This window comes from Canis aureus, chromosome 25 (assembly GCF_053574225.1).
Source record: "Canis aureus isolate CA01 chromosome 25, VMU_Caureus_v.1.0, whole genome shotgun sequence".
NCBI lineage: Eukaryota > Metazoa > Chordata > Mammalia > Carnivora > Canidae > Canis > Canis aureus.
This window is the reverse complement of record NC_135635.1, coordinates 29,686,505-29,710,785: the sequence shown is the minus strand read 5'-3', so window position 1 is coordinate 29,710,785 and position 24,281 is coordinate 29,686,505. Positions and strand designations below refer to the sequence as shown.

The window sequence follows — 24,281 nt, the reverse complement described above, 5'->3', positions numbered from 1 at the left end:
CTGTTTATTTGAGAGAGAGAGACAGAGAAAGCACAACTTGGGGTGGTGGGGGGCAGGCAGAAGGAGAAGCAGACTTCCCACTAAGCAGGGACCCTGATGTGGGTCTCAATCCAAGGACCCCGGGATCATGACCTGAGCCAAAGTCGGATGCTTAACTGACTGAACCACTCATGTGCCCCTGCTTCTCTTTTAAACAGTAACACAGCAGTTAAAAATATGGGCAGCTGAGTCAGAGAGATGTGGATTAGAATCCTTGTCTTCCTACTTAGTAATTATAAATAGTACTTAATTACTGAGTTGAGGTTTTCTCTTTTATCTGTGTAAGTTCCCACCTACCTTGTAGGGTAGTTTTAAAATTGAAGTGAGAAAATGCTTATAAAGCATTTTTATGGCACATAATGGTACAGTTAATGTCAGCTATGGCTTTTAATATTATTTTAATTATTATGAGTGCAACCCACTACCATTGTGGGACCAGATCACCACGACCACTTCCTGACTGGTTTCCCCGATTGCAATCTTTTCTTCTCATTGCCCTTCTTTACACTGCAGGTATGAAGGTATCTCAAAAACACAAATATGTGCACATCATTCTCCTGGTCAGTGGCTTTCACAATGTTCAGCATAAATATCAAACCTCTTATCATGATGCCAAGGCCATTCTTTTGTTTTAAGGTTTTATTTATTCATTTCACAGAGAGAGAAAGAGAGCATAAGCAGGAGGAGAGGGAGAAGTAGGCTCCCCACGGAGCAGAGAGCCTGATGTGGGACTCGATCCCACTACCCTGGGATCCTGACCCGAGCTAAAGGCAGATGCTTAACCAACTGAGCGACCCAGGCGCCCATGCCTAGGCTATTCTTGACCTGTTTCCTTACTGTGCCAGCTTTCCTGACTCTCCCTTTAACAAAAAGTTTTTTCAAGCTGGAAGTACTTGAAGCCTAAGAAATACTGAAAAAGATATTAAGGCTAATTCCTAGGATATGCCTACAGATTTTAATTTAGTAAATCCAGAGTGCGGCCCAAGACTGCATTTCTTAAGCTTTTACTTCATTTCCAGTTAGTTAACACACAGAGTAAGCTCAGCTTCAGGTGCACAACACAGAGATTCAAGAGTTCCACACACAAGATTCTGCATTTTAAATGAACTCCATCCCCTCACAACCACCCTCCCACCCCCAGGAGATTCTGCGATAGGGAACATAACTTCAGAAATCTTGGTTTATGTTGTATTAAACTCCAAATGCCTTTATCAGCAATTTTTGCTTAACTGCCTCTTATTTTTTTTTACTCACCTTGGCAGTTACTGTCTTTTGAGGAAGCAGTAAGTTGTTGGTTTTTTTTTTATTATAATTCTATGCAGAAAAAGCAAACCTTCTGATATCAATTTGGTATCTTACACAGGTTTCTATATTGAGAAGATAATTCATTAAGCAAAGTTACTAGATTTCTCAATCCATATTAACACATGGTTACCTTAATGTTTCCATTTCTCATGGGTTTGTTTGTTTAGCATGAACAAAACTTCCCTAAAATCTCCATCCTACCAGGCAAAGCAATACAAGTGAGGTAATTAATATTTACAGATGAAGTGTAGCTCCTTAAATTGAATATGTCTTGTGAAGTATCACCTCCAAAAACAACAGAGAGGAAACACATCGCTCTTTAAGTTTGGCTTATTTTCTTTTTTTTTTTTTTTAAGATTTATTTATTTATTTATTTATTTATTTATTTATTTATTTATGATAGACATAGAGAGAGAGAGAGAGGCAGAGACACAGGCAGAGGGAGAAGCAGGCTCCACTCAGGAAGCCCGACGTGGGACTCGATCCCAGGACCCCAGGATCATGTCCTGGGCCAAAGGCAGGCGCCAAACCGCTGAGCCACCCAGGGATCCCGTTTGGCTTCTTTTCAACAATATCTGGGGACGAAACAGGACCGTTCCCTCTCCGTATCCAGTGGCTTTGTAGCTTTTATAACAAAGTCATTTCTGTTTACTGAAAGACCCAGCCATTTAGACATAAAACTTAGGAGAACAAATTCTACCTATTGCTATTTTTCCCCTTTACTACAAGAGTGCCCTTGATTTTATTTAAATTTTACTTTTTGATGTGTGTTCATTTGCCATAAATCATAAGTCATAAGTAATTTGATAGCCAGTTTTGTGTACACATGCATGTGTACGTGCATGTGTGTTAGAGGGAGAGAAAATTTGTATGTGGGTGATTTATTTTTTTTAAAATGCTTCCCAGTAAAATCTCTATGGTGTTGCTCTTATTCTCCCCACATTTGACAGATATAAACATGAAGATAAGAATCATGATAGGCTGTTGAATAGTTTATCTGTTTGTAGTTTAGCTTCAAATATATGACTCTAAAATTCAGAATAGATACATCACTTGGTGTAGTTCAGATAATTGATTCATAAGTCAGCTACATCAGGCAGGTTTTGATGGTATCTTTATAAATAGGCTGGAGCTTTCAAATGCCTGATGGTATCTCTCATGCTGACATGAAAGGCATTTAGAGGTTGGAATATGCTACCAGTACAACTTGTATTCTAGATGCAGTTCATGAGGCCTATTAACTTCCTAACGTACAAGGAACAAAATATCACTGAAATGTAATAAATTTAATGGTGATACAAGAAATGCTTTTATAACTGTGCTTTAAAGGAGCAATGTGAGATAATGACTTTTATATTAGATATTTAGAAGTAAAAACACAAGCAGTTTTAATGTTTAAAACGAAAACAAAAGTAATAACAAAATAAGAGGCTTAAAAAGTCTAGAGACAGAGCCACTGACGCATACTGCCAACATGGTTTCTCATCCATTTGTGCATTAGATTGAGCCTGCCTTTGCAAAGTGCATACACTCTGTCTTCGTAATTCCAGATGCACGCGCACATCTTTTATCCTAAAATTGGGTAATGGATTAGGAGTTTTCGTGGTGAGATATTTATCAAACAGCTGTAAACATAAACGATTCTGGGCTAGAAGTAGTATATTAAACATTCATTTGGTAATTCTAGGCAGATCCCCTGCACACTGCGAATTTCTTTATATTTTTCACAATTACTGAGGCCAAGCATTCTATTCCACACATTGTACCATCACCTTCCCTCTGACTGCCATCCTATCCTGACTTCTCAGTCAGCTCTCAGATGCACAGAGGATTGTTTCACCAGGCTTGAAATACGTTCTCCAGGTACTATTCCTCCACCATATTCTGTACCTTAGAAATAGGCACCCAGCCCCTATAATCCTCAAAGATATCAATATTCTTTTGAAGGAAATTAATGTGTCACTTCAAAATATGCCACTTTGGCATATTGATTATTCTGAATTCAAAGCACTTAAGAAACAGGTGAGAAAAGGACAGTCAGGCCTTCCTTTTTCTGTCAAAAAGCACCTTAGCAAATGCAATCTAAAAGTCCTCAAAAGGAAACACACTGGGGAGAAACCCTTCCAGGGTCTCAAAGGTGCAAGGTGTTATTTTCAGAAGCAGTTCTTGGAGCATAAAGCCTGAAATTATATGAACGTCTGGGAACAGGCCTTCAGGTGCTGGGGGTTCCAGGAGACCTTCTGCTGGAGGATGGAGCTGTAGCTGCACCAGGCCCTGCACCCGGAAGAAAGATACCCAGCAGGTGTCCTTCCCCCGCACCCTGCAGTTCACGAAGGGGGACTTGCAGAGCCACATGATCAAGCTGCACCAAGCTGTCTGTCCCATCAGCGCCAAGTGCTTCATGTCCCTAGGGAAGTGCAGCAGCATGCCGCTTTTAAGCACCGTGTGGAGAAGCTGCTTGTGTGCAAGGACTGGGCGCACGAGCCTCGAACAGAAACGGCCTGCAGATGAGAGAGGCCTCTGTCTGTGAATTCTGCAGCCAGCCGCTACCCAGGAGGCCGATCTCAATCTGCACCTGCGCGTTCACATGAGCAGGAGGCCCTTCCAGTGCCACCTCTGCGGCAAGACCTTCCATCCCCAAGCCAACCCGGGCAAGCACAGGTGTGAGTTCAGCGAGCAGCCCTTCCCCTAGAACGGGTCCTCGGCCACCGAGGGAGGGTCCCCCACCTCAGCCAGACCTATGGGAGGACCTTTGAAGCAGTGGAGAAGCTGTAAGCACAGGTCAGAAGGCCAGGGGGATGGGGGGCGGAAGCTCAAGTGCACCGAGTGTCTGTAAGCTTACCTAGCAGGTGGATGCACCTGAGGAAGCACATGGACTTTCAAGAGCAGATGGAGAACTACAGCCCACCACAGCAGAAGCCCTGGGACCTAATCACAGAAGATCAGATGAAGATGATGGTGAGGACACTCCAGCCACATGTAGAGCTGGAGCTGGACTCAGCCAAGGTCACCTTTAAGTGCCTGCCCAGGGCTGCCGGGCCTCGCAGTTCCCGTGGGCCAGAGACAGTGCGGCAGAAGCTTTGCAACCCAGGTGGCCTGCATCCCTCGCTAATCACCACTCCCAACCCTGAGGACTGTGACCCACCACAGCCTGCATGGCCTCAGTCCCCCACTATCCACATGGCTTTGGACCGGGGGAAAAGTGTTGTTGTTGTTCCGTGAATACTTCTCTTGGGATCTTTGCATCTTTGCTCAAAAGATCTCAAATATTGCATACCTAACCCTCATTTAAAATAGCCACAGGTCTTCCTCCCACTGCCACTCCTGCAGCATGCCTGTCCTTTTCAGCTGACTGATTTTCCTCTGTAGTCTTTATGCATTCACGATTGTCCAGCATCCTAATTTCCATATTTTCCATATTTTGTTTATCAATAAACAAAATATGGAAACATCACCCACTAAAATATGAACTTTATTTATGTGTGGAGTTTTATATATTTTGTTTGTTGCTCTATCTCTAAAGCTTAGAACAAGGCCTAGCCCATAACAGATTCTCGGTCAACATTATTTGTGTTTAAAGTGAGTGTATGTATAGGTTTCACAGGTACTAGGACCTAACAGATTCACTACTTCCTTAGAAAACTACCTCTACATAGAGGTCATTAGCTGCACTAGGTGGAAGACAGTGAGTTACACAAGCAACTGCAAATTTTAGATGAGGAACAGATTACATGTATGGTTCTCTCACATAGTAATCATATTCGAGATGTAGAATTGTGTCTCCTTGCACTACCAGGATAGGGATTATTGTTTCTGTGGATTTCTGAGTTTATAGTCCAGGAATATGTATTATTTACTATTATTACTATTATTTTAATTATATTCTTTTTTTTTTTTAAAGATTTTTTTTAATTTTTATTTATTTATGATAGTCACAGAGAGAGAGAGAGAGAGGCAGAGACACAGGCAGAGGGAGAAGCAGGCTCCATGCACCGGGAGCCTGACGTGGGATTCGATCCCGGGTCTCCAGGATCGCGCCCTAGGCCAAAGGCAGGCGCTAAACCACTGCGCCACCCAGGGATCCCAATTATATTCTTATATATATCTATAATATGAATATTATGTGTTTTAATACATTCACTTATTTTTCCTTCTTCATGTTCTTAAAAATCTTCTCTTGTTTTATATGAATGCCATTTACCCAATTTTCTGCAATGTCAATTTGACTCTTCATCGCCAAAAATGTAGATTTTAAAGTCTGCTCTAAACTTTGTATTCTGATTTTCATTTAAAAAATTATTTTCAGATATACACTTCCCCCTTTCCAATTAATATTGCTATGCTTTTGTCTTAAGAAACATTTTTAAAAATCCATATTTTTAATGTGCATGTAGGGCAGGGGGATTGACCTGTTTGTTTTATGTCTCTTGACCTCCATAAAAAGAAAATGTGATATGGTCTGGATTGCCAATATATGGTGGACCTGTCTAATCCTTATCTTTATCACTCTCTCAGTGGTTATTCTGGAAAGGGAATGGTGTAGCTCTCTCATATCTCAACTCCAGAAGTCTAGCTACTCAGCCCATCTCAGCATAATTTCTATGCATAATCAAGATGGATTTAATTGGCTGTGGAAGTGGTTCCCAAACTTGCCATTCTCATATTACAGGGAAGAAATGATATGTAGTGAGTAACACGATACAAATTGTTTTGTTTTGTTTTTCCTTTTAAACAAATACTACACATGAATCATAGTAAGTAAAATCTCTGAGCCCCTGCCCTAACATTTCCGACAACCAAATCTCTACCTCCTCTGTGTTTGCTATTACCTATAAGCACTGTACCGGCTATGAAACAGTTTGCCACTGCCACTTTTCTTATTCTTCTGTGAATGTTTAAAGAAAGCGAAGGTGTTGGCAGTGGGTCCTGAGTGATAGAAGTTAAGGGATGTGGCTATTTCAGAAAACCTTGCTCATGAGAGGGAAAGAAAGATGGCCAGTTTTCTGGCTGTGCAAAGCTGTGTACAGGCTTTCTTAAGAAAAGGGCAATATGTTGTAGCTATTGGTACCAGGCAAACTATGCATTTTCAGTCCAGAAGGTAGCACAAACATAAACTATGATTTAACCACTCATTTCAATTCTCAATTCCCTTAGTGAAGTAGAGTTTCTGCTAACTGATTTCCGTTATATGAAATTTCAATGCTATTATAAAGTATCATTATTCAAATTAAAATTAGAATTTTAATAGAAAATTGAGAAGTGGCAGATTCAGTCAACCCAACTAGTCAATGTCTCAGTGAAACCCTCATGATTAAAAAATATATGCTAATGTGTTCAAATTAAATTTTTTCTAGATATCACTCGTGGTTCTCTAAAGGTAAAATAAAATTACTAAAGCTACGTGGTTTTATATTTTCCTTATAGAAGAAATTTGTTTTTTAAAAGATATTTAGTAAAAGAACATCATTAATCAAAGTTCTGTGGTTATCTTCCATCATTTTCCATCAACAGTATTTGGTGAGTGTCCTCTACTAGGTAACTGACACAGCAGCAGGTGTTAAAGAAAAAGAAGTAATACAAGCATTTGCTGCTCTATTCCTGATTTTTAGAATACTGAGTGTCACAAACTAACATTTATTTTAACAAGAGAAAATATACTAGGAGAAAAAATATTTTTCCAAAATATTTATTTCATTTTACATATAGTTTCAAAGTTACATGTTATTCACTATTATAAAATAAGATACTCAAAGAGCATATATTTTGTTTTTGTACAAAATTCTCCTTTTGTGAACTTTTCTTTTTGATTTAATTTTCAAATACTTTATAGAGGTCCACCAATTCTTCTTTGAATTGTGATGTTTGCTGAGAAGAATAGGAATATTATCTCACAGTATTTCAGTTATATTTCTGTTTCTTCTGAACTGTTTAATGTCATTTTTATCTCATGCCCACTTATTTTAACTATAATGCTAAATTGACAAGCAGCTACTCATTTTTTGTAGCTACAAACCAATTGTTCTAATACTTACATGTATCCTATCATTCCCCATTTTATAATTGCACTATTTTTTTCTCTTCTAAAGGGATCCATCCTGGAATCTGTCCCCAATTTTACAATTTTGAATGTAACTTTTATCACATATATTAGTCCTCCATTTTTCTATTATTTTGCTATTTCTATTATTTCCCTGCTTTTAGTTCACTTGATATTTTGTATTCCTTCTGACTGAATGGGTTATTATCAGATTAAATAGTAACACACACACACATATACATAGTTATATATTGATATGTATAGCAATATATCTATAGGCACAGGTTCACAAACACACATTGTGTTAGTCTTACTCTACAAATATGTTAAACTTTAAAAAGATGTTATTAAAAATAATAAATAATTTAGAATGATCAAATCCCATAATTTTTAAACTCCTTCTTAGCAGGTTTTGCTCAAAACCTCTCTTATTGTGGAGAATGTTGTATAAGTAAAATATGGACTTCTTTTAGTCTAGGCCTTAAAACTTTCTGATGAAAGTCAACCAACTGGTTATTTTTAAAATAATTGTCATTTGAATAACTTACACATTCTACTTCCACCTCAACCCAAGAATTTTAACCCACAGATGTGTTTGTCTATAGAACTATTCCCAAATTATGCAAAACTGGTTAATTTATTACCTTGAAAGTAAATTTATATCTGGAAAAATACCAGTCTAATATGTGTGTGGGATCCCTGGGTGGCGCAGTGGTTTGGCGCCTGCCTTTGGCCCAGGGCGCGATCCTGGAGACCCGGAATCGAGTCCCACGTCGGGCTTCCGGTGCATGGAGCCTGCTTCTCCCTCTGCCTGTGTCTCTGCCTCTCTCTCTCTCTCTCTGTGACTATCATAAATAAATAAAAATTAAAAAAATAAAAAATAAAATCTTTAAAAAAAAGACTTTAATATGTGTTTGAATGTTTCCAAGTGTCTAGTTATTAAGTAGTCATCTTCAGTCCTATAAAATGGTCTGGATACTACAGTGGTAACTCATGGTCATGCTTCCATAAATGGCAAGTAATTTCATCTTTTACTCGTTTTTGGTGTTCTGGTTTTTATTTTTTGTTTTTGTTTCTTTCTTAATTCTTTTTGTCTTAGAGGTTCCAGGATTACTAAATGTTGGTGAAATTCCACATTGCAACTAGTACTTCATCGTCTGCTAATTCCCTCCTTAGAGGAACTTACATTTATTTCCATTATTAAAAGTAAACTTAAATTGTATTTCTATCCAAAAGAAAGAAAAACAATTTGTTTGGTAGTTTATACATTTGAAAATTATGATGATTTTCTTTGCTTTGAAATAATATATTGTCATTATAAAGTATATTTCCAATTTATAGTGTGTCTTTTTTTTTCCTTGGGAATTTAAAATACTTTAAATAATTTGGGCTTTGCCTGATTCCCCCAGAATTGTAGAGTATGACTGATAACTGCCTTTAGAATCCCTAATAGCTAAATTACAATTATTATGCAAAGTCCTACAATAGACAGTTATATGGATTATTAAATGACTTTGCCTTTTTTGCAAACTATAATCATTTTCCTTTATTAGCTGAAGGATTTCATAATTTAAGGAAGATGAGAAACCTATAAGTCACGCTTTCAAATAAGGAACATGGATATTGCAAACATTAAATTCCCCCATAAAAATGTTAAGGCATCATTAAACTAGGTTCAGATTAATACAATTCAGTCAACTCTAGATAGATATCTCCCATAATAAGCTGAAACAATACCTAGTGATCTAAGATGTAAAATATTTTACTACAGCCAATTTATAAACCTATAAAACATACAGGTATCATTCAACCTCTTTATTAATAGTGCATACCTTGTATTAAATCAAAGCCATTTTAAAGGCCCCTCCCTTTTGGCATTCCCTTCCTGGGCTGTTGCCCCTCATTCTGTGTTATCTCATTGAAGCTCATCCAAAGTGAATGACAGCATCTTTTTTTACTAGAAGCAGCATAGGCAATTCCCAGCCTAGTGATACAGCTTAACTCTCTCAGAGATTTATAGACACACTTGCTATCTTCCACCTACAATATTCTATGGTCTAATGTTGATGTATTTGTTTCTCTGTAAGCAGATGTAGTTTTCTCACTTTGGAAAACTGTAATTTATTATTTTTTAGGTTTTTGCAAGTTTTTTTTACATGTGAATTATAGTCACAAGAATTATAGTCACAAGAAAACATGTGAATTATAGTCACAAGGAAATTATAGTTGGGACAACTTCAGGTCTGGACTATTTTGAAACTAGTTGGAAGAATCCTTTTTTTCGCCATTTTTCCCCAGTAAGAAAGCCAAATATTTTGTATTGTCTGAATTGCCAAAAGTTTTAATAAATTATCTACTCTAATTATCTATTATCACATAACAACCCCAAGACAATGGTTTAACAACACCCAAACAGCAACAATGGTAATTATCCTCACAAATCTGCAACTGGGGCAAGATTCTCTGGGCTAACTCATCTCTGCTCTATTCAGCATCAGCTAGTCCAAGGTTAGAAACTAGAATCACCTGAAGATTTGCTGACACATTGGGTCTCTAGTCAGGTGCTTTCAGGGAAGCCAGATTCATACATGTTGACTCATGGCTCCCAAAACTGATTCCCAGGGACATTTGAGAACAGATAACATAGGAACAGTTGGGAGCTCTAGCACCTTTCCCAACCTGGTCTCCTAAGTCCTATCTATTACTTCCACCTTATTCCGTTTTTTAAAAGAGAGTCAATAAGGGCGATTCACAATCATGGAGAGGGGAATTAGATTTCACCTTTTGATAGAAGAAGTGTCAAAAATGTGTGAACATGTTTTAAAACTGTCACATCATAAAAGAGGAAATTAATCCAGTAGTTTTAAATATCACTCTGGAAATAATAATAAGCATTTCTAAAGTTGCTTCACAGACACTGCACTTAAAATGTAAATTTTTTTAATGTAAAACTGCTTTTTTCCAGGTTGAGGTAAATTGAAAAACAAAATTGCAATATGATGGGTTAATATACATATATATTGTAAAATTATTACCACAATCACCGCCATCAATTAACACATTTATCACCTCACATAGTTATCTTTTGTGTTTGTCTGTACAAGAATGTTTGTTTGCATTGCCATGTTCCACTGATTCCTTATAATGAGATGCATTATCCCAAATCATCCTGACAAAAAAAAATCAAGGTACAATAAATAAAATTTAAAAATATATATGAACATTAGTATCCTTAACAGGAATTTTGAACTCTGAAACATCACAGACACATATGCTTGGATTAAGCTATTAAAAAATTTTCCTACCATTTTGACATTAAGAGTTCTTGCATATTACATGAATCAATATATTGTTTTTCATACAAAATCATCCCAAAAGAATCTTTCTTAAAGTAGGAAAATAATTCTAAAGAATGAAGACTAAATCTCTAAAACTGAGATTATCCAAGAGGATGAGGAAAAAAAATTAAGGTATAATGATTAAACTGGTATGTATTTACATATAAACATATACATATAATGTCATTGAATATTGAGACTATAAAAGATTAATAAAATCCTTGTAAATAGTTTTTTATTATTTTTTAATCATTGTAAATAGTTGACTAAAAATACTATATCACTGAATTTTCTAACATAACATCACACAATAAGAGTTTATTTCCCATTTACATAGCAATCTAACCTGAATGTCCCTAGTTGACAGAAAGCTTTCCTAAGCTTGTGATATTAGTCCCAGTCATAAGAGGACTGGGCCTTATTACATGGAGGCTACCATGAACTTCATTAGCAAATTATCCCATTTGCCAGAGCTTCAAGATGTATACTTGGTGATCTACCCTTTGTATGTTAGGAAAGGTGGCACATGGTACAGATTTCTAGGAAGCAATCAGTGGTTTTGCCAGTTGGACAGAGACCAGTATAAAGTAAAACTGGAAGACAGTGACAAGGAAGACTAGAGAAAAAAAATGTATGAATGGATCTCTTAGGGCATAAAATATACATATCTTTGTGTATCATGTCACTGCCCATCAGAGTGCATCCACCAAGGAAAAGTCACTATACAACCAGATGGACAGGATGATCTGTCCTGCAGATATCAACTTGCCCCTTTTCTTGGCCATCTTTGTGCTTACAAAATGGATCCAGGATAACAGTGGTCACAGTGGCATGGATGGAAGCAATGCATGAGCTTATATGGACTCTGTCTCCATCTAGCTGATTAAGTATGTCACTTCCAATCAGCCAGCCAGGATTAGGAAAGGAGCCTCTGCCCCAGATATAGCAGCACTTCTTTGGGGGCTGCGTGGGTGGATAACAGGAAACAAGTTAAATGCTGGCATCCAGATTCTGCTCTTCCAGGATTCTATCACTGGGCTGATAGTGAGAAGCACAGTTTCATGGCAACATCCCTACTGCCAACCCTGACCTATACAGCACAGTCACAGTTAAGCTTCTCAAAGTTGTCTATGCCTCCTCACCTCCTCAGCAGAGGAAATTCCTCTGAATAGTTCCAAGCAACACAGTCAGACAGTGGGTTTTTGGGCCAACCTGCCATATCAGTTCTAACTCCCCTATCTTTATGACTGTTCCGAGCTCCTTTATATTCTATCATACAGTGTGTTATTATTTCCACTACTTTTACTGTAGTGTATCAAGGCCAGGCTTCCAGGGAACAGCAAAGCTACATGGATGAGCTCTAGGTGTGGCTCCTATTATGTGGAATCATGACTCATGGTGAGGAACACCATGTCAACGAATTCTCAGGCTCATGTTCTGTGTCACCTGTCCCCCCATTTGCCTACCACCCTCCACTCAAGCTCTTCTTCCACCTTGGCCCCCAGGTTCTTGCCAATACATGTTAACCAGCACCTGTAGCATTGCTTGTACTCTCAGTTTAACTTCCTGGAGACCTAAACTTAGTTATCAGTGATTTGGCTGAGGTTAGGTCTAGACCGTGACTTGAAATGCAATGAGGTCAGCAGCAGTGGTACTTAGGTCCAGAGGGTAAACAGCTGATTTTTGAAGGAAATTGTCCTCAAAGAAATCTGGGAAGGCCCCAAATGTTTGTCTAATACAATATTTCTTTAAGGACAATAAGGTCTTCGAGGTTATATATACTTAGCAACCAGCTTTTACTTTTTCTTTTTCTTTCCCTGGGATGTATGGATCTCTCTATGCACTAAAAACAACTGATCTTTTTTGTATAAAAAGCCATGTAAGTGAATTTGTGAGGATTACCCCTTCTTAGCAAAGACTACAAGCAGAGGCAGAATTTTTCATCATCAGACCAAATAAAAAACGGCACTTATAGGCAAGGAACTTAACTTCTTATGGCCTAAATTATAAGTAAAATAAGTAGTATGAGTAATAAATAATACCAAGATGTAAGCAAGAACTCACTGAATTACTGGAAAGGCACTTTCAAAATTAAATTCATGCATTTCTACTAAATTGTGAACTTTCACAAATTTATAAATTCAGCACTATATTAACTATGTGAAATATAACTACATATTTCATTCAAAAGAAATAAATAAAATAAAGGTCGCTTGAGGTCTATGGGATGGTAGCTTAATAAAATTATTAAGCAGAGTTTATTCAGCAAGGCTAACTGCATAGCAATGCATCAATAAATTATAGTGAGTGCTATTCCATGTAATAAAGAAAAAGGTTTAATATATAGTTTTGGTTGTTTGTATCTTGTCACAATACAAGATACAAAGATACAAACAACCAAAAAGGAAAACTATGTATTTGAAAACACAGCTGTGGCTTATATTCAGTCATTTCATATCTCTAAAAGAATTATTTTTTAATTGCATACAAAGGGTAAATTTAATATCATGTAAATATCCGAAACTGTCTAATATAATAAATCCCCTAGGATTACATGTCTGCTAAACAGATTTCCGTCTCTTTCCAAAAACATTATTGATCAATTTAGCCATTGATTTAGATCCACTGGGTCTTCTCTTTTCTTTGAGTTTGAAGTTTGTCAGGATGTCCTTGATAATTCTGATAAACATCATTTCCACCTCCAGAGATTGCTCTGCTGCAGACAATTCACAGAACTGGCATCGGTTATCCAATGCCAGTTTTTGCCCTTCTTCCCAGCCAACCTCTCGTATGTGACAGAGATCTTGCTTGTTACCAACCAAAATCACTGCTGATTCCACAGCTCTGAAATACAGAACATAACTCTGGAATGATTATTTTACATCTCTTTTTTTTTCTAAGTAGGTTTATATCAAAATGAATTATGACCTCCCCCCAAAAAAATACTGTGCATGTATGTGTTCCTTATAGTCATATGTATGTGCATGACACATCACCATTTACTTACAAAAACTATTTTATATAGAATGTAATGTGTGACACTGTAGCAGCAAGAATCTTAAAGCAGAGGATCTGCATTAATATAAACCTATTTTTGAATTCTGGCTCTGTTTACTAATAAGGCATGATTGTTACTTTTCCCACTTTCAATTTTCCTCTATGTAAAACAATAATAAAATAGCAGTCATTACATAGAATTCTTATAGAGATTAAACTAAACGATATATATATAAAAATATCTAGTACAGTGACAGGCAACAAAAGATGCTTACCAAGTATTATTTTTCATTTCCTTACCAGTTGAAAGAGAAGGACTAACTAATGTCTCTTTACTGAACAGTAACTGTACTTGAACAATTTAGATATAATTTTCCCAAGGAAAATATTACTCAATACTTAACTACTGTTTGTTCTTTGTTAATATCCATTATACTATACTCTAGAGAAAAATGTTATGATCTCATGACCTTGTACAATTTTTCTATGTATTTAAGAAATATGCTTCTTTGTTAAGATAATTTCTTCAGCAAATATCAATATATTCTCCTTGGTTATAGTGGCACATTTCTAAAACAGAGTTTCATTTGAAGGCTGTCGTAAGACAACTAGTTCTCAAATGCCACGGAACTCTGCCAAGTTATCTACTTTAGAGGAAAAATGGATAAATGCAGTCTTCAACTCAATCTGAAGAGATGTTGTCTTTAGATTCTGCTCAAAGTTGTTTTCATTTCCAAGATGGTGTGAGTGGTGAGGGAAAAAAAGCACTGTATGTGTTAGACTTTGAGGGTATTAATATCTTTTTCTATATAGTTTATAAAATTATTATTAATGGGGAAGATGAAGTGAACTATTTTGAAGTATGAGTCACAGATATCAGATGCAACTTTATAAAACAGGCATATATTTTTGCTACCCGAGTCTATCTACAGATTGAGAACTGGAAATGCTCTAAAAATTATGTAGTATTTCAAGAAAATTGCCTGAAAAATGTCAAGTATAGGTGTTTTTATTTTTATGTTTTTCAATATTCGTAAGGGATTCTTTTGATTTGGAGGAATAGCAAAGGAATTTTATTACTATCTCTTACCTAAGTCATGCTGCTTAAATATGAGGCCATTTAATGCTTAAAACAATTTATTTCAGAAAAAACAAAACAAAAAAACAAAACCTGTAATATTAGAGGAAACCAGAGCTGTGAGGTACCTTAGCAAAATCACATCCTTTTCTTCTACCATGTTTCCAGTAGTTTTATAATCAGAAAAATTAGGTCTAGAGATTAAAGTGGTTTACCTAAAGTCAATCAGATATAAACAAGAATTTACATCAATTGACTCCAGGGAAATACCCTTTATTAATTATCATCTCATAGTTTCTTGATAATTAATATTTAAAATAGATATAAAAACACATACAAATTTTCAGTACTAGCATTGTGTTTGTGCTTCCCATATTAGAATGTTATTTCAGACTCTAAGGGCAACTCTGATCAAGAGCACAAAGAATCCTTTATATCAGTATGTTGAATAAAAATACATATTTTAAATCCGAAAGGCTAAAGTAAAAAATAAGAAAATTAAGTGGGAAATTGATAGGGTTAAACTTATATCTGCTAATGCAAGAATGGTTTGAGGCACAGTTATGTCTTCCTTCATAGTTACTTGTGTCAAAACCATTAACAACGGGAAATCATTGATCAGCTCCTTATTTTTGGAGGTGAAACAGAGAAAAATGTATTCTCATACTCAGAATTTGTAATGGCTTGATTATTCAGTCTATTTTGCTTTGATAGATTGAACAACCCAATGACTAGGAATTGGATGCCAACTGTAATAAATTTGGATTTATTTAGTATCCTTAACATTTTTGTGGGAATGAAAAGGAAAGGTTGGAAAGTGAACTGTCTTGTGTACAGAGGACCATTATTTTGCAAGTGAGTGTCATGTTAACAATAGAAGCTGTCTTGTAAAATAGCCATTTACTCAGAGCAAGTAACTGTTTATGTCAGCCAGGATATAAAGTATTCTCATCTTATTCCTTTTACTACATGTGTAACTCCTGTGGAATGGAAGGTGAATTGTTCAGGGCTGTTAAATTTTGTAATTGGAAGGCTGTATTAAACTCTTCCTAATGATGCTTATAGCTATATGATGATTTACTAAAAAGAACGGAGAGAGGAATGAAGAATATCTTACCTTTTACAATGACTAGTTTGAGGCTCTCGAATTCTGTAGATCAGTGCTTTTGCAAAAGCAAATGAGGACCTGTCACTGATGTCATACACAATAACAAACCCATCTGCCCAATGCAGCTCACTTGTGAGGGAAAATTTTGCTTTCTGTGGCTGAAAATGAATCAAGCAAATTGAAATTGGTGGACTATTCCACGTGTATTTTATACTTTAGACAATTAATTAATGGAAACCCATTTCACCTAAAAAGAACTTCTTAAAAAGATGTATTTGTTTGTTTGTTTGTTTGCTTGTTTATGAGAGACACAGAGAGAGAGGCAGAGACATAGGCAGTGGGAGAAGCAGGCTCCATGCAGGGAGCCCGATGCGGGACTTGATCCCAGGTACTGGGGATCATGACTTGAGCCAAAGGCAGATGCTCAACCGCTGAGTCACCCAGGGGTCACTAAAAGACACTTTAATAAGCTGAAGACTGATATTTTCTCAAAGGTAGTTTCCTTGGTTCTCTCTTCCTTGTCACTCTTTCTTTAATTAAAAGTGATTAAATTTTTAAAATACAGAGGAAGTATAATAAATTTTTATCTATCTCACTTTTCACTAAAAAAATTAAAAAATAATAATTTATTTTAACTTATTTGTCTTTGAATAGACAAAGGAATTTGTACTAAAAATCTACCTTACTCATGGTTTATTGACAGTGGATGGTTACAAATGCAACTTGATAAAAATATAAACTGAACTGAGAAGCCATTAAACTATTAACTTCTAATAGCTATATACCGCGACCTCCTAGAAATATAAATGCGCCTAATATTGCTATTTCAAAGATATTTGTACTATAACAATTTTCAAAACTCTATGGAGAAGCTAGATAATGGAATTTATAATATTAAAAATAATCTTAAAATTTAATTTTAAATTTTAATTAGAATTGGAGATAAATTTCGGTTTTAAGACTGGCAACTTTATTTACATTTACTCTTACCCAATCTTCTTCAAATCATGACTGAAAAAATAAAATTATATCTGTTTTACTTACTTGAGAACAGGGGTCATATATTTCTAGATTCAGTTGCTTCCCTTCCAAATACAAATGCTTACTATAGATAGATTCTGCAAAATAAATAAATAAATAAATAAATAAATATTTAAAAATGTATATATTCATTGTCAATATGGAAATACTCCAGAATTTTTCTTAAAAAATTAGCATATATTTGGATGACAGTCTCGCAAATTCAACTAGTCATCTTCTAGTAGAATACTACAGTGGCTTTTAAAAATTATTAGTGGTTAAATACATGTATTTGTTATATTTGCTCATATGTTTCTTACAAATAAACTTTATCACCATATCTATTCAACTACATGCTTTTGTGCTTATATACATATCTTCTGTCCTATAACTATGGATAAGGTATCTATATTTCTTTCTAAGGCCAATCTATTCATTATGAGCTGGTTGCCCTTTACTACTGATGTACTTAAAGACATTACCCCATCAATTCTACCTCTCTCTTCTGAATCATACGTTGCTCCTCTTCACTATATCATTACTAACAGCTGAATTTCTCCAAACTTAACAATCCTTTAGATCCCCCCCAACCTCTACAGAAATTGCCCTATTTCTCTGCTGGTCTTTTTGTGAGTATCTATAACCCCTGTGTCCAATTTTTCTCCCCCAAGTTCTTTGAGTTATTCCAATCAAGCTTTAGCTCAAATAACTGTTCTTATCAAGGTTACAATTTTAGATTCACTGACTAATTCTATATCTTGATCTTACTCGCCTCAGTAGCATTACTATAATCAATCACTCCTGCCTCCTTAAAATGTTTCCTTCCCACGGCTTTCAAGGCAACATACTCCCATGCTTTTTTCTTTATTCCTTGTTGCTCTGTATTAACCTTTTTTTTATTTTTCCCGTCATGTATTCTCACACTTCAAACATAGGTCCAGTTTATGGATCTCTTCTCTATCTATACTCCCTTGTTAATCTCATCCAGAGTTTTATAAAACAATTAGCATTGATGGACCCAATTTATATCTGTAGTCTAGACCCCTTCCTTGAACTTCAGATGCAAACAACTACTGCTATTGTACATCTCCCTTTGGACACCCAATAGATATCTCAACCTGAACATACTTAAAACTGAAACCCCAATTTCCCTGAAAATACTCTATCTTCCACAATTTTCCATTTCATTAAGTGACATATTGATAACTCAAGTTGATCAGGTTAACAGCTGTTAGTCATCCTTGATCCTGTCTTTCTCTTACCTCCCATATTTATCCTATTAAAAATTCCTTTTTCATTCTCTTTAAAGTATATTTTGAGTTTGTTTCTTATCTTCTCCATTATTAACACATCATTATTTTTGTTTAGATTATTACCAAACTTCCTAATTCAGCTCTCTGCTTTACCCTCTCCTAACTCCCTTTTCGTGCATACTCTATTCTCAACACAGGAGCAAAAGTGAACCTTGTAGCCAAATCCATATCACTTGTCTGATCAAATCTCTCCAGTGGCTCCCCATCTCACTTGAATAAATCAAAGCCTTCAAAATGCCTGAGAATGGCCCTCATTGTCTAGTCCTCCATGACTTCTCTGGCTATTCTTCCTCAAATTATTTGTACTCAAACTACACCATCCTCCATACCATTCCTCACCTCTTCCAGAAATTTCCTGCCTCAGAATTTTGGTAATTATTCCTGCTGTGAGGAATGTAATCCTCCAGATATTTTCGTGGCTCAGTTTTTACCACCAGCATGTGTCTGTTCAACCCTAATTATCCAATTTTAAGTGGTCAAATAGTATAATAGTGCCATTCCCCCATGATGTTTTCTTTTTCTTCATAGCATTTATCATCATGTGATATAACTTATACTTAATTTTTTTAATGGACAGTTCCTTCTGGAATATAAATCTTATGGAGGCCTGGATAATTATTGTTTTCATTCATTTCTATAGCTTTTTTACCTAGAAGAGTACCTGAGACATTGTAGGTACTCAATAAATATTTGTTAAATGAATAAAGGCCTATCTTTCTGTAACTTTTCCTCGGGGTTTAATAAAAGGCCTACTTCTCTCCAAAATGGCACACTGACAAAAAATCATGCCCCGTTCAAGCAATGTAGCACATAGTTAAAAACATGTAGCAAGCTTTTTGGGAGCCAACTGCAGAGGGTTGGGGATGAATTTTAAAATCCTTTGAGTTTACATTTAATGAAACTATAACAAGTTTCATTAAGCCTTAAAGTCTATTTTCAGACAGTTCCTTCTAACTTCATAGATTTACCACTGACTGTGAATCATAAAATTTCCTTTTAGACATTTAAAAATATCTACTCAAAACTCAAAAACTGCCCGCAGGGGTCACTAACTCTTAACTTTTTAGAATTTTATTATTTTCCCTTTCTGGTCTTCATTTACAAAATGGAGTCATTTTTTTGGTAGTTTGTTCTCATTCAAGGATGACCTTTTGTTCATTCGGTTGTCTTTTCAAAATTTCTCTCTCTCTCTCTTCTTTTTTTAATGGATATGTACCAGCCAGAATTGTGTGCACTTCATTTGTTTATAAAACTACTTCTTATAAAAGATTAAGGGGATTTGTTGTTCTTATTTTTGGGTGTGGTTTTATGTTATGTTTTGTTATTCTGAAACATTTTCTCCTGCCTGGCTCCTACTTTGTTTTATATTGACTTTTCTGGCTGAAGTGTTTGACCTGAGAAATGAAGCAATAAGAATTTCTCTTTCTATGTATTTCTTCTTTTTTTAATCAGTTTCCAAGAACTTACCCTAAAATGTTCACAATGTCATATGGACCGAAATAGTATATTAGAAACATGTAGAAAGCAACACAATGCAATACTTTAAAGTTACTTCCTAAAATTCTCCAATAATGCTACCTCATGAATGGAGGCTAAATTTTTTTTTTTTTTTTTTGTGAAGGGAGTTATTTCTCATCGAAAAACACACTGGTAATGATAACTTCCTATTACTCTAAGTAGAAATTATTGAAAAAAAAATCATTCCCCTTTCTCCTAATTCTCATATGTTTTTTTAGACATCTATTGTTCTTGTTTAAAAAACAAAGAGCAAAACACTTTTCCCACATGCCTTAAATCAGGTGAGATATTAGTACCATTATATTGATTAATTGCTGAGCCAAAAATATACTCAAAACTCTGCCAAAATTCTTCACTTTTTATTAATGCCCCACTGTGGTATTTCCCATATGTTATGCTAATTCTGATCAAAATAAATTTAGAGCAGAGTTAGTAAAATGATTTTAAGATCATATTAAGGTGCTCTGGCACCTGTTTTAGAATTTCTGTGAAACTTAGTTAAGCAACCTAGATAATTATAATCTTTAATCAGGTAAAATTGTCCCGTTATTTTCACACAGTTTTACAATTAACATAAGCTTTATTTTGTCGTTCTAGTGCTTTTATAATTAATTTGTCCTTATCTTTTAACAGATGTTTATTTAATTTCAGAAATGTTTTATAGTTTACAAAAATATTCATACATGCTTTATAATATTGGCAGGAGGAGAATCTCAGTTTTAATGTTCTAATTTTAGCCTGAAACAAACTGACTTTCTAATCCATCTTACCTAACATCAAGTTGGGTGAATTTTATCATAAAAGAACATTCAAGTACCTATTTTGGCATTTCCAACCAGAATCTGAATAAATAAGTTGCTTAAAAGTGCAACAATAGAAAATTCTATCAAAATGCTTCAGTGATCTTAACTGTAGTTTAATTAAAATGCTGACATTTTAAAGGTGATAAAGTCTCAAGTGGTGACTTACCGAAATTAGAGGCATATTCTCCAATGAATCGTTTGGTAAGAAACCTTACTGTAAGGGCTGCAAAACAAACATGCTGGACTTAGGGTCTCTTCTGTTTTGGGACATAGATAACTTAGCTATGTACATGAAGTTTTATCTTTCAGTTCAAAAATTACCAAGCATTAATGCAGACCTTAAAGCTTTATTAAATTCTAGTCAAAATAATAGTCAGCAAGATTTTCACCGTACAACCATAAAGATTAAAAGACTAGAAAGAAAGTGATCTGTCTATTCAAATCACTATGTAATTAATTCATGAATGCAAACAGGTAAAGCAGCTTGCCTTACTTAACAGAAACAGAGCTCTCATTAGGTTTGAAACTCAAGAACTATATCATCTCTTTATATTCTTTATTGTATTAAATCTGGTTCCAAGGTGCTGTGTGCTAATAATGACAAAGATAAGATCAAGCTTTTACAGTTGTTTGTGAGGATATTGGGACTTCAAAATCCAGGAAACCAGAAAAAGGATCTCTATGGTCAGTTGCAGCTCCTGGGTCTGGCCAGCTGTATGGTTCATGAAGTTCAGGTAGCTCTTTGGTGGCATCCTGGCCACCATCATAATGGAACCAAAAACAAATTCCAGTAAAATAAAACAAAACCATGGCTTTCAAAATCAGGGCACCAAAAAAAATGATAATAATTTTAAAAAATCAGGGCACCTGTTGCTCAGTCTCCAGCACCTATAAAGCCATGCCTGTCCTAAGTTTTCTCACTTCAATAATACTGCATTTAAAAAGTAATCCACAAAAAAATTTAAAATTAATAAAATAAAAATAAAAAATAATCCACAGTTGTACATGGATGGCTCAGGCAATTAAGCGTCTGACTTCAGGTCATGATCTTGGGGTCCTGGGATTGAGCCCCGTGTCAGGCTCTACACTCAGTGGAAAGTCTACTTGTCCCCCTCCCTCTCTCCCTTTGCTCCTACCCCTGCTCATGCTCTCTCTCAAATAAAATAAAATAAATAAAATAAAATAAAATAAAATAAAATAAAATAATAAAATAAAATAAAAATCTTAAAAAAAAAAATACACAGGTCTTCATGAATTCTTCTCTGCCCTTAGTCTCAGAGCAGAAGAATCAGTTCAAGACTATTGTTTTGCCACTAGTGGATGTGAGGGCAGGTGTGGTGGAGTGAGAAGTAGTTGGGACAATGAAGGAGGAATTTACTATTATTCCAAAGAATTTTTAAAAAGCATAAATTAATACTTCAGTTATCATCCTCAAACTGTTTATAAATTCTATAAATATACAGTTAATTGCATTATTACTCATAAAAATGAAAACTCTTAATGAAAAATAACATTATATACCTATATCTATGAGATCAATATACTTCTCACTCTTTTTGCATTCTGAACCATGCCATAGGAAACAACATAACTCACCAGATTTGCCTGTTCCTTCACCACCCAAGACAGCAAGCTTCACATCATTCATCTTGTCTTTCTGCTCCTGTCTTCTTGAGCTATACTGACTTGAGCCCAGCATGTGCTTTTAAAATACTTTTTAATAATGCTGCTATCATTTCTCTAAGGCCAACTCCGCCCCACACTCTTACCATCCAATAATAACTTTATAAATGTTTTCCTGGAGTCTTTTTAATATATTCCATTAAAAAAAAACACTGCAGTTACTATTTAGACATAAAGTCAATAGTTCTTAAGTCAATAGTTCAGAATTTCACAGAAATTTTGCAGAATTTCTTAACTAAGCTAAGAAAGCTTAGCCCCCAAGCCTCTATTTTTATGTACACAGACTCTACTTTTTCCTAGGACCTAGAAAAGTGATTTCTCTTAGAAAGTTTTTAGAGAATGAATATACATTCCTGTAAACCTTCTTAGATTGGATCAGTTTTGATTTTTCTCCTAATACCTGAGCCTACATCTTCTTGGGCTTCTCCTGTGAAAGACAAAGGGAATAAGTAAACTTGGTCATGAATAGAAATGAGAGAAGGAGGAGGATGGCTTTTCATATGTATTACTTTAGGGTTGACAGCAGGGCACATAAATACCCAGCCCATGTTTCCAAGTCTTGTGAGGCTCTCAATGAGATATATGGATGGACACTACAGGGTTTTACCCTTCCAATGTCTTTCTTAAAAAGCAATCTCTCTGTCTCTCTCTCTAAAATTTTATGCCAATAGAAAACAGTAAGGTTTCTGAGAAAAAAAATAAAGCAAGCAGCTTTATGTTGCTTAAAGAACAATAAACAAAAATCTATCATGTTCCCTTCTATAGTACTTTATAATTAGGAAAAAAATCAAAAAAGGAATAATATCTGGAAGGGGTATTGTGATATAATTCATTCCTGCTATGACATAAAGATGTAAATTTAATATGCAAAATGATGAGTCTTTCATATTTCTTTTAACCATTTTCCCCTACTACAAATCGCCACATTAATTTTTTCCCTTTCTCTCTCCCCATTTGTCAAAGCCTATATTGGAAGGTTGAGAAAAGAGTACAACAACAAATACAAGAATTCAACTTTGTGTACTAAATTTTGACGCCCAGGTTAAGGGAATTTCATTTCTAAGCTGGGTTGATCACAGGTATAATATGCTTTTTAAAAATGCATGTATTTAAAAAAAATAAAAAATAAAAAATAAAAAAATAAAAATGCATGTATTTAACCAACATTGAGTAACTGCCACTTTTTATTGAAGCTGTGTTGAGTTTATACAAGATCAACAATTAAATAAAGAATTCTTCTGCATTAATAAGTCTATAGTCTACTAAAATGAAAATTGAATCAATTAGAATGACAATAAACATGACATATCTAAAATAGGGCTCTAACCAAAGGCTGGGGAAAGCAAAGCAGTGAATGGAAAGGTCTTCAAAAAGTAGGTAAAGCTTATAACATGAGCAGAACCCTACAGAGGAAAGAGTGATTGGGGGTTAGGGAAATGTGTCTATTCCAAAAAAAAAAAAAAAAGGGGGTGGATCCCTGGGTGGCGCAGCGGTTTGGCGCCTGCCTTTGGCCCAGGGCGCGATCCTGGAGACCCGGGATCGAATCCCACGTCAGGCTCCCGGTGCATGGAGCCTGCTTCTCCCTCTGCCTGTGTCTCTGCCTCTCTCTCTCTCTCTCTCTGAGTGTGACTATCGTAAATAAATAAATTTAAAAAAAAAAAAAAAAGGACTTAGACACTGTAAAGAGAAAAAAAAAGGCAAGAGAAAGTATGGCAAATTTATGAGATCAACAAAGTAACAGCTGAAACAAATTTTTCCTTTCATTACAAATTATTTTAAAAATTAAAAATAAGCTATGTTCTCTCTTTAATCCATGCACTTATATTAAAAGTAACAAGCAATTATTTTTCTATTAAGGAAGTGTACCAGTTGATTTACTATACTATGGAATTGAATCTTTTCCCCTGTATTTAGAGAAATTCTATTTTTATCTTCTTAAAAAAGTTCTGATCACTGTCTTTAGGAAGTTTAGTATACCTACGGATAGAAAGGAAAAGCTTAACTTCATAGCATACATGATATTGAAAATAATATATAGATGG

The 24,281-nt window shown here is 35.3% G+C and overlaps 1 protein-coding gene and 1 pseudogene across 1 annotated transcript; one reads left to right on the top strand and one right to left on the bottom strand.

Moving 5' to 3' along the window:
* The first annotated feature begins 3,315 nt into the window (after window positions 1-3,315).
* Window positions 3,316-4,036, top strand: LOC144297502 (uncharacterized; annotated as a pseudogene).
* A 4,228-nt stretch (window positions 4,037-8,264) lies between these two features.
* On the bottom strand, window positions 8,265-22,456 carry RERGL (RERG like). Its single transcript, XM_077870914.1, has 5 exons — window positions 22,153-22,456; window positions 20,723-20,779; window positions 16,947-17,020; window positions 15,912-16,060; window positions 8,265-13,563 (listed from the first exon to the last, which is right to left on the bottom strand). Exons 1-5 carry the CDS (start codon window positions 22,253-22,255, stop codon window positions 13,281-13,283), a joined length of 666 nt encoding a protein of 221 aa, XP_077727040.1. The 5' UTR covers window positions 22,256-22,456; the 3' UTR covers window positions 8,265-13,280.
* Between the last annotated feature and the right edge of the window lie 1,825 nt (window positions 22,457-24,281).

Coding starts and splice junctions, on each gene's coding strand:
- RERGL (XM_077870914.1), bottom strand. CDS start 22,255: ATGCTGGGCTCAAGTCAGTATAGCTCAAGAAGACAGGAGCAGAAAGAC. Junction 17,021..20,722: donor AGAATATGCCTCTAATTTCG/GTAAGTCACCAC, acceptor TTTATTTTGCAG/AATCTATCTATAGTAAGCAT. Junction 13,564..15,911: donor CAAACTAGTCATTGTAAAAG/GTAAGATATTCT, acceptor TCTGTATTTCAG/AGCTGTGGAATCAGCAGTGA.